This window comes from Megalops cyprinoides, chromosome 5 (genome assembly GCF_013368585.1).
Source record: "Megalops cyprinoides isolate fMegCyp1 chromosome 5, fMegCyp1.pri, whole genome shotgun sequence".
Lineage (NCBI taxonomy): Eukaryota > Metazoa > Chordata > Actinopteri > Elopiformes > Megalopidae > Megalops > Megalops cyprinoides.
In genome coordinates this window covers 19175166-19185160 of record NC_050587.1, presented here as the reverse complement: position 1 = coordinate 19185160, position 9995 = coordinate 19175166, and the positions used below count along the sequence as shown (strand labels likewise).

The 9995-nt window shown below is 40.0% G+C and overlaps 1 protein-coding gene across 2 annotated transcripts; it reads left to right on the top strand.

Moving 5' to 3' along the window:
* Positions 1-5915, top strand: LOC118778240 (nidogen-1-like). 2 transcript variants are annotated; one of them, XM_036529673.1, is made up of 11 exons: positions 1-96; positions 365-465; positions 909-1373; positions 1542-1628; positions 1977-2104; positions 2316-2594; positions 3000-3095; positions 3677-3803; positions 4315-4409; positions 4715-4777; positions 5550-5915. In XM_036529673.1, exons 2-10 carry the CDS (start codon positions 420-422, stop codon positions 4769-4771), a joined length of 1380 nt encoding a protein of 459 aa, XP_036385566.1. In that variant the 5' UTR covers positions 1-96; positions 365-419; the 3' UTR covers positions 4772-4777; positions 5550-5915. The 2 variants fall into 2 exon arrangements, with proteins under 2 accessions (XP_036385566.1, XP_036385565.1); XM_036529672.1 differs by having other exon boundaries at positions 5546-5915.
* The last annotated feature ends 4080 nt before the right edge of the window (positions 5916-9995 follow it).

The window sequence follows — 9995 nt, the reverse complement described above, 5'->3', positions numbered from 1 at the left end:
TCACGCAAGACTCAAAAGGCGAGACAACTTGCAGGCAGTGACCACTTTTATCTGCGTGGAGGAAGTTCCACATTTTCTCTGCTTGTCAAACACAAGGTAGGATTAACTTACCATTCAAAACACTAAACATGTTTTGTGTGTGTGTGTGTGTGTGGTGGCGTTGTGGTGAGAACTCACAGAGGAAGAAACTCGTAGCATATTCTGAGAAAATACAGAATTTTTCAGAATAGCTGTAGATACTAATTTTGCAAAATTGTGACATGTCATCTTAATTTTTAAAGTCATAATCTGGCATTATTTTTACCTGTTAAAGCGGAACAAGAATCCTTAATCATGATATGGGTTTGAATGCCCTTTTCCACAGCTGTCTCTACCAGGTACAATACTTCCATTCTGCTGGTCTGAAGAGCTAAGTCACTATGAGACTTTCAGCAGTGTTTTGTGTTCTTCAGTTGCTGCTCATGAGTGAGTCATGTCTGCTCATCTACACCTGCTCCATGTCTAGAAAACAAAACCCCTGTGCTGATTCAATTTGGACTCCATTATAACTGTATTTGCTGCAAAAATGTTGTATAAGTCACATCAGTGTTCAGATGATTTTATGTGTAACAGCTTGATCCACTCCTGAGCCCATAGCAAAGTTTGTGCAGTGCCCTCTATATTTATTCATAACCCTGTTTTAATAGGAAAAAAGTCATGATATAACGGAAAATGTACACAGTGAATACTTTTTTTTTTTGCTAAATGTTGTGTTTCAATCTCACTAGCACTGCACAAAGCAAAGTCATGTAAGTCATAACAGTGTCATATCAGGGATAATATTAGGGATATGAATTAGTATGGGAGGCACTGTATACAAGATTTTTCAGGACTGTTTCTGTGAGCTCAAGTATATATTGTTTTGGTAGGGGCCAGCTCTGTGACATTCACCTGTGGGGACCTGGGGGTGTGCCCAGAGGGAGAGGACTGTGCAGACCCCCCTCGCTGCTATGACCCCTGCCATGACTACACTTCACTGAATGAGTCCTGGCGTGCCACTGACTTTGCAATAACCTACACACCTTTCGATCTAGTAAAATGTGATACATCTGTCAATTGGCAAGGATGGTACCGTTTGTTTCTGGGGGACGCTAGTGTACAGATGCCTGAAAGGTGCATAGAGAGATTAATGTGTGGGACACATGCCCCCCTGTGGCTCAACGGTGCGCATCCTTCACTGGAAGACGGCGTGGTCAGTCTGCCGGTCTGTGGGCACTGGTACTCGGGCTGCTGCAATTTTCAATCCAATCCCATCCATGTCAAAGCATGTCCTGGAAATTATTTCGTCTACAAATTTGTAGCACCAACTACCTGCTACCTGGCTTACTGTGCAGGTAGAGTATATCATGTACTAAGTGCCCTGTTTTTATTGTTGTTATCTTCTGTGAAATGGCGATTCAATGTCTGAGTCCAAATATTCCACTTTACTATGAAAGCTAACAGTTACTTAGAAAGCATCTCAACCTGGGTTCCTGGAGTAGCTTAGTGCCCTCCTCTTTCAGACGTGAACACCACCATCTGTGGGACCTGTGGCGATTCTGAAATCTGCGTGAGTGAGGACAAAATCACCTGGAGGTGTGAGGAGCAAGGTCAGTGGTTTCACTGTTTATACTGTGTGAGCGATAGTCAGTGTGTGTTAGATCTGCATTGATCACACCGAGCGCTTCCCTTTCACGTGCTAAAATGCCTATTATCAATACATTGCAAAAACATCCTTGCAGTGGAATGAATATTTACATTTCATTTAATATAGGTATTACTGATTTTGTAAAAGTAATCAAACTGATCAAATAAAATAATGCAAACAGAGAAAGGCAGTACTACACTTATTTGTTCAAACAGTACATTATTTCTAGTCATCCAAGGACAGACAGAATTTCATGTGAATACATTTATGAACTGTTACAAATGTGTGCACATTATTCTATTTTTCCTAGCAATCTTATATCCATTTGGTGTTGATGAAGGAGATGTACTTAACCCCAGTGAAAATGATGGAAGTTCACCTGTGATACCAATAAACAACAGCTTTGTCTTCTTCGGAATCAAACACCAACAGATATATGTGAGTTAGCAGGTGTTGTTACTCGCACCTTTTTTCAAGATATATCCAAACATGCAATTTTTGAAAAGCATGTTCTGATGGCGTGACCAGGACTGAGCCTTACCTGTCAAAAAGATTTGCAAATAACAGGTGTACCATCAGACAAGATTCCATACAGCATACCATTCTTATTATAATGATATTTTTTTTTCCTTGTGTATATGTCATTCAGGTGAATAATAATGGATTCCTGACCTTTTCCCGCCCTTTAAATGGTTCTGTCCCGCTCCCTTTCCCATCGTACTCTGGAGATGACATCATTGCGGCATTGTGGACGGATCTGGATAACCGTAAAAATGGCACCATCTCTTACCGTGAGGTCACCAGTGGGTACCTTCTACAGCGGGCCACGCGAAGTATCAACAGTTACTTCCCCCACTTCAACTTCGAAGCTTCCTGGCTCTTCATTGTCACATGGGATCGGGTGCCTTACTACCCAGCATCAGGGACAGTATGTGGATCTATATGGCTTTGGTTGGTGAAATAAAAGGCTACGGAAGTAAAAAAAGGTGTCTCTTAGAGCATGAAAAAGGCAAAAAAAAATCTGAGACGCGATGGCTGATCAGACATCTCAACATTGTTCATGTTGTTTTTGATGTTGTAGCAAAATCCTCTGAATCACCAAGCAACAAAAGTGTACAAAAACTCAATTTTTGTTGTCATTTAACATCATAGTCGAACAAATTAGAAACACAAATACCATATACCATGGTTACAATTTGGGTCTGAGTTCAGCAGAGAGAGCAGATTTGATCATCAGACAAAAGTAAAGGAATATATATTCAGCTACAAACATTCACAAAGAGGAAAAAGAATGAAATACAGTAAGTTAACAAATTTTATTTTCCTGTTTAAGGAAGCAACATTCCAGGTTGTCCTCATCTCAGATGGAACCAGTTCCTTCATTCTGATGAACTATGGAGACATCGGCCCCACAAATGGAAGCGTGCAGGTGATCATAACACCGAATTGTGTAATTACAAGGAAGTGCTCTATGATGGGAAACAAACAGAAGACCAAAGAAAAGGCAGTAGCTTATGAAACAGCATTACTGGCATTACTAGGTGTAGTGGAATGTCAAACCAGTGCTTACTAGATGGCTCCTGTATGGGACAATGCTATGTGCATATGTATGCCCTTATAATACTAATGGGGTAATAATAATGGGTTGACTGCTCTTGCCCTTTGCTACAGAGGCCCTGTCTGTTAACATTTTACTTATGCATTATTCAACATGTATGAGCAGCATTTCCTTTATACATTCCTAACATGATTTTCAGGAGGGAATTCCATTAAATAATCACTCCAGAAATGTTCCTGATTTACAAACAAATCTGTGTTGAACCACAACAGATTATCCAAGAGGCAGAACTAGGCAAGACTGTAATGGGCAGATCTATTTGTTTGTGTGCCTGAACATCATGGAAAATCTTACAAATTCCGTTACTGCATGCTGAATGCATATTATTTTGCATCCACCCAAGGTCATTGTTAGAGTTGCCCCGACTATCTCCTTCTTTTCTTTTTCTTCAGGCTGGCTACAAATCTAAAGACTCCGCCAGCTATTTCACAATTCCTGTTCCCTACACAAATCTTACATTCACCAGTAATGTCAATGTGACAGGGCGATGGGCTTTTTATGCTGGTTGTGCTCCTAGGGGTAAGTTGTCTCACACCACCATAGCCATACTCCATTAATGTGTTATTTTTTTTGAAACAGGAAAAAAGTAAATGCAATAATGTTAAATGTCTACTGTGACATCATTTCCTGGCTTTTATGTTTTATTGTCAAAACAATTATTGTTCACATTTTCACCAGCTGGAAAAAAAACAAGCTTACTCTGCAATGAGAGAGACAGGAAGGATTAATGTTACCAACCACACCGAAAACATCTTCGTGTTAACTGTGTCAGTGGTACCAGACTCACTACGCTCAAGAACCTGCACTCTTTTGGAAGAGTGCAGGTTCTCAAGAGAGAGTGGGAAAACGGTTTAGTGAAAGCCCCAACCTGCGTTTCTTCAGTAAAGATGTTGCAGTACAAATGGGTGATATGTAAAAACAAAACATGTATAAGTGACCCAAGATAAGATCTGCCAAATAAATGGCAGCGAAGGACAAAGGATGAGCCATCTCACAGATTTTCAGGTTATTTCTTCGATCTCTGTTTCAGCTCAACATCTGGTTGGCCTGAAGGTCCGCATCAGGGCCCAAACTGAACACCTTGACCCATCTGACCCTTCCCTGAAGCAGACTCTGCAGAACTGGGTATGCTGTGACTACCTCTCACAAGACGTGCACAGGAATACACTTAGGCCTTTTCGGCACAGATACCCACTTGCCAATAGGACAGTCCAATGATCACAGTCTATGCAATGAACAGCACACTGTCTTCAGTGTCTTTCTGCGAGCAATACTAAAAGTGAATTTGGTTTGGGAACAGGCATTGTGCAAATATTTAGTTCCCTTCAATGATCAGAACATAACAGTAATCATTATGCAACATGATTAATTGTGCAGTGGCTCCTTTGCTGTGTGAGCGTATCAGCTGGTTTTCATTTGTGTTTCTCCAGATACAAGAAAACATTGGGTACTCGTCAGGCAATGCAAATTTGCAGTGTTCTCCATGAGGAAAGGTATGACAATGGTTTCCGATTTGCATACTTTGTTTACAGGCACTAAACTGCATCGTAGTTTCTGTTTCATCCATTAATGGGTATGGCAGCCAAACCTGGAGCTCACATTTCCACAATGATCTATTAAATGAGTGGATACCTTAAAAATAAGCTACTTCACTGTCCATTTCCTGACATTATTCTCTTTGTTCTTTGTTTTCTCCTCTCTCCATTGGCTGAAGCAGGGTGTTTGTAATTTAGGACACTTGGGATGCTTGTTGGAGATACACAGACACACAGATTTTTGAATCTGTGGCCAGGTTTTCAGCACAAAAGAGAATTTAACTTCATGAAAATTTAAGACCTTACTGATTTTAGCAAGATGATAGCTTGGGAAAATGCTACACACTCTGCCTAAATGCTCTCTAAAGTTAATGAGAAATGGTTGCCATGCACGAAACTTTTCAGTTGTGCTGCAGAACACCTGAAACACTTTTCCTACAAGTTTACAACATTACTCTACAAAAGGGAAAGGCCCCAACCATTAGCTACCCTCGTATAGAATAACTGGTTTATCTGGATAAACTAGCATTCCTAGCTTTCAGACTAAAGTTCAAGACAAAGATTTCCTTACTCCTTTATGCCTCTGTTAAATCCAAGTGGTGAAAGCAACCACCTTGTCTGTTTTTCTTCTAAAAAAAAGTACATACCTTTCTGTTTTGTTTTCTAATTGTTTTACTTTTTAATACCATTAAATCCCTAACGGCTCTCCCTCTGTCCTGTCCCTAGGAAGATCCCTGTGCATCTAATGGCAGAATCAGCACCAACTCCACTGTGACCATAACAATGAAATCATCTCTTCTGGATTATTACTGTAAAATAACTTTAAATTATCTTATCAGGATTAATAATTTGGGATTTCTATTCTTGAGGGATTTTTTTACTCTGGGTTTGATCATCTGAATTCAGTGTCACCTTTCAGATTTCACCTTGGCTCACTGAATATGAACAGGGTCCTATGCCTAATGCACAGTGTTTTGTCTGGCCATACCAATCTTCCCCATACGTGATACAGCTGGCTCATGCACCAACTATAATAACATAGGAGATGTTTGCCAAAACCATAAATATATAGAGATATAGATATACATAGAGAGATTTAGATATATAAATATATGTTGATGCAGATGCAAACCCAGGAACCAGTACAATTATACAGCAAAACTCAGCAGACACACTATTTTATCTGGCACCATATGAACACTATGACATAAGGCAATGTTGCTCATAGATTATTAGTCTTTATTACTGTTTAGTAAGATTTATTGAAAATGTGTTGCTTTCAAGGGTAATTGCTGTGATGGATCATTATTTGGCACCATATGAATACTGTGATATAAGGCAGTGTTAATCTTATACATTATTAGTCAGTATGAGCACTTTAATAATATACTATATTATTAATAAAAGAATATAATAATATATGATTTAGTATTGTTACAATCTGTGTACAGTTAAGTATGATATACTGTAGATGAGTTTATCTTGAGGATTGTTATTAAGCCCTCAAGGGTACATTTATTACAGTGCTTTGTGCTAGTGTCCTTGCAAAGCAAGAATGCTCTTCACCACTCTGATGAGACTTCTGGATGGCTTGTTGGAGTGCATTAACTGAAGTGCTTTGTGATTACATTGAATCAGTGCCTACCTACTAAACTGTACATTTTCACAGAGTGACAAACCAAATCAAAATTATGTTTGACACATCCAAGGATCACAGCCTTGAAATGTTTCTTCACCACTGATGTACATCCGTCTGACAAAGTAATACCTCCCTCTTGTGGCAGAACAATGTGACATATGCAAGTGCTTGTGTTATGTCTTTGCATCCACTGCTGATAGGTAAGTATGGGTGTTAAGGGAACTTAGTGCACTTAGTACATGGGCTAAATTTAGTATAGTTATAGTTTTTCAAGCACACATATTTTAAAAATCAACCGCTTTAAAGCCATAAAGCCATAAGGCTTATTCCATTGTGGTCCCTCACATTGAGGGGCTGGCAAGAGAGATATGCAAGGCAGAGACAAAAAGGGAGATTGTGGCATCCAATATTACAATGAAATCAATAAGAATACAGTCAATGTATAATTCCATACACTGTATTCCCCATCAACCCAATGAACGCATAGGTACAATAGAGCACAATACAATAACACAATTGCATGCCATTCCATTTCATCTTTTAATCAGTAATTCCCTTGGGACAAGAAACCCAAGGTAACCCTCAAGTTAACCCTACCTAGGCCCTCCAGTGTGAAACCATTTTAAGGTAGCTTTTAAAACTACACCTGCTAGCTACTGATTTTAAATTCTAAGGAGGACTATTCCATATTATAGCAGCTGAGTCTCATTTCCCATAGCACTCTTGAATCTCTAGGGCACAAATTTAGTTGTGCGCCTTCTGGTGGAATAGTGATTATGGTCTTTCACACATATTTACAGAAATATTTTGGAGAGAACTCGATCTGAGATGCTCTGTCATTGATTTTGAGCCATAAGACACTCTTAATGAGAGCACTCCAGGCGACACTAAACAAGAAGCACTGTTCTAGTCAATTTATTCACAGAAATCTGCATTTATTGTTCATCATAGCTATACCACAAGGAACAGGCATTGAACAAGAGGTTTCTCTAATACCTCCTGTGCCTTCCTGTCAAGGAATCTGAACAGGAATCTGATTCTGTAGTTCACCTGAGTCAGAACTTCTGAGCCATGCTTTCCACCAACAGGTGACTGTCTAATACCCATTCCAGATAGTTAATATGCTCCTTGGTCATGTACACTGCATCACCAACCTCTACCTTGAAGCCAGTGGGATCTCAGTTTTGTTTTTGTCCTAAACAGTATGTGCTCAGTCTAAGCCAAATGCAGTGACTATTTGCTTTCAGATAACCATCTTTTAACAAGAGGTTCAGCACTGACAGTTTTTTCTACCACCTCCTCAACCTTGAGGGACACCAGTGGTGCAGAATCATCCGCGTAAAGAAACAGGTGACATGCACAGGCTGACTTCATGTCATTAATATACAACTAGCACAAAAGTGGTCCCAGAACAATTCCCTGAGGGACCCCAGAGTCCACACTTTTTAAGTTGGGACATACAGTATCTTGGGGAGTAAACTTCTGATGTTCAAGTGAAGCAGGTGGAGCCCTCTGGAGGAAGGAAAAAAAAAAAAAAAAAAAAAAATTATCCAAGTTCAAGGCCTCCAGATTGTTCCCTGGAACCATCAGCTGAATTTGCTCTCTGCAATGCTGAGTTGAAATCATAAGCCTGCAGTAACAACTCACCTGGAATTTGAAGCTACAACCATCCCCTGTTAACTTGCTACTGTCTCATTTAGGCATGAAAAACTGAAGGACTGGCTAAACTCGATTTCTTCTATGAACAGTACTCTTCCTACTCTAGTACATGGCATATACAGTTTACATAATACAGGCACGAGGATGAACATGACTTCAGCATTGTCCACCAATCATGAGGATGGAAAAAAAACACATCACCACCATAGCACTTCTTATATGTACTGAATCCTTAAAGGAATCTAACCATATTAAATCTTCCCGGAAATTAAAGAAAACAAGGCTCAACATCCACTGTGACAAATGATACTTTATTCTATAAGCAATACATCTATACAAATTTATATTGTATGAAGAGAAGATTCTCAACTCCCAGATTTCAGCTGCTGGTTTTGATGATTCTATATACAGATACATATACATTTCACAAAACAGGACAGTTAAATAGCTCATTAAAAAGCATAAAAATACATTTTTGTCATGACTTTCAATGGCAGCTCCATTGATCAGCTATAATCTCATCTCAAGGTGACAAAAATAATTTAACTCCAACATGTTTCACGACAAACACAAAGGAGTCGTCTTTATGTAAAAACCTCACAAAAATTATAACTTAAACATGATCAGATTCCTCATTCAGAAATCTCAGCATTCTTCCATATTTCATTGTGAGAAATTCTACTTTCACAAGACTCGCTGAAAGCCATACATTTCTTCTGTAGTCACAGCAACCCTTACTTCTGTATGTTACTTGCAGACACTGATAAGATAGACTGCTTTATTACAAAGCGTATTAAGCACACAGCAAGGCTGTCATAATTTAAATACACCAGCATGACATAAATAATGTTGGCAGGACTGCATAGACACAGTGCATCTTCAACTTGCACTGTGCTGCAGACTGGAGCAATGAAAGCCAGATGCAGTCAGAATAAAGAGAAACAAATTGCACTGACAAGAAATCTACAGTCTTTCCCCTATCCAGCTCAGTTCAGTTATGGACAGAGATGCCCCCAGTACATGTGCATCACAAAACAATAAATCTGGGGAGAGAAACGCAATCCAAAAGATGACCAATTTGGATTGAAAGGAAAAGTATGGGTGGGGCAAGGTGATCTACAGTGAATTAGACCATGGCACTGTGCCCGGTGGAGATGTCTCCCATAATGCCATCAGTCTGGCACTGACTAAATAAGGAGTGATGGACAACACATTCAGGATATCCGATACACATATTATGCAAAAAAACATATAATGAAGGCTGTGGAAGCCCAATAACAGGCCAAGCTTTCATAATTCAAATTGACAGGTTCAAGCTCGCAAAGGAAAAGATGCCCGCGTTTAGAGTTTAGAGTTTCGCTAAGTAAATGTTGGTATTACGTTAATTAGGAGCCAAGAGAGAAAACACCGTGACAAAAAGCTGCAGAAACACCTGCAGGCTTCCAGGAAGAGGCAGCACAGAATCACTGGCACAGTCCAGCTTCCCTCACCGGGAGGACAACCAACTGCGCAAACACTGCTCTCCAGTTTCTCGCTGAATAAATTAAGGTGCAAAGGTCAAGGGCGATGCTTTCTTTCCTTCCATTACGGGTTCGTAACGGGTTAGCGGCATCGCCAGGAGGGCCTTCTGAGCGGTGCAGTCATTCAATGCTCCACACAATGGCAGCAGCAGAAGTGGACTCAGAGAGTCTCTTGGAATCTTAGGAGCACTGAAATCTGTGGCCCACGGCACAAGCAATGTTCTAAAAGCCTCAACTGAACTACAAAGCACACCACTCCACCCCTAGACCAATTCAAGCTCCTTCAGCTTGCCAAGGTAGGAATCTCTCTCTCAAACGCAAAACAGGGGTCTGTTAGATTTAGTGCTTCAGTGGTTGA

Coding starts and splice junctions, on each gene's coding strand:
- LOC118778240 (XM_036529673.1), top strand. CDS start 420: ATGAGACTTTCAGCAGTGTTTTGTGTTCTTCAGTTGCTGCTCATGA. Junction 3,096..3,676: donor CCACAAATGGAAGCGTGCAG/GTGATCATAACA, acceptor CTTTTTCTTCAG/GCTGGCTACAAATCTAAAGA. Junction 4,410..4,714: donor AGCAGACTCTGCAGAACTGG/GTATGCTGTGAC, acceptor GTGTTTCTCCAG/ATACAAGAAAACATTGGGTA.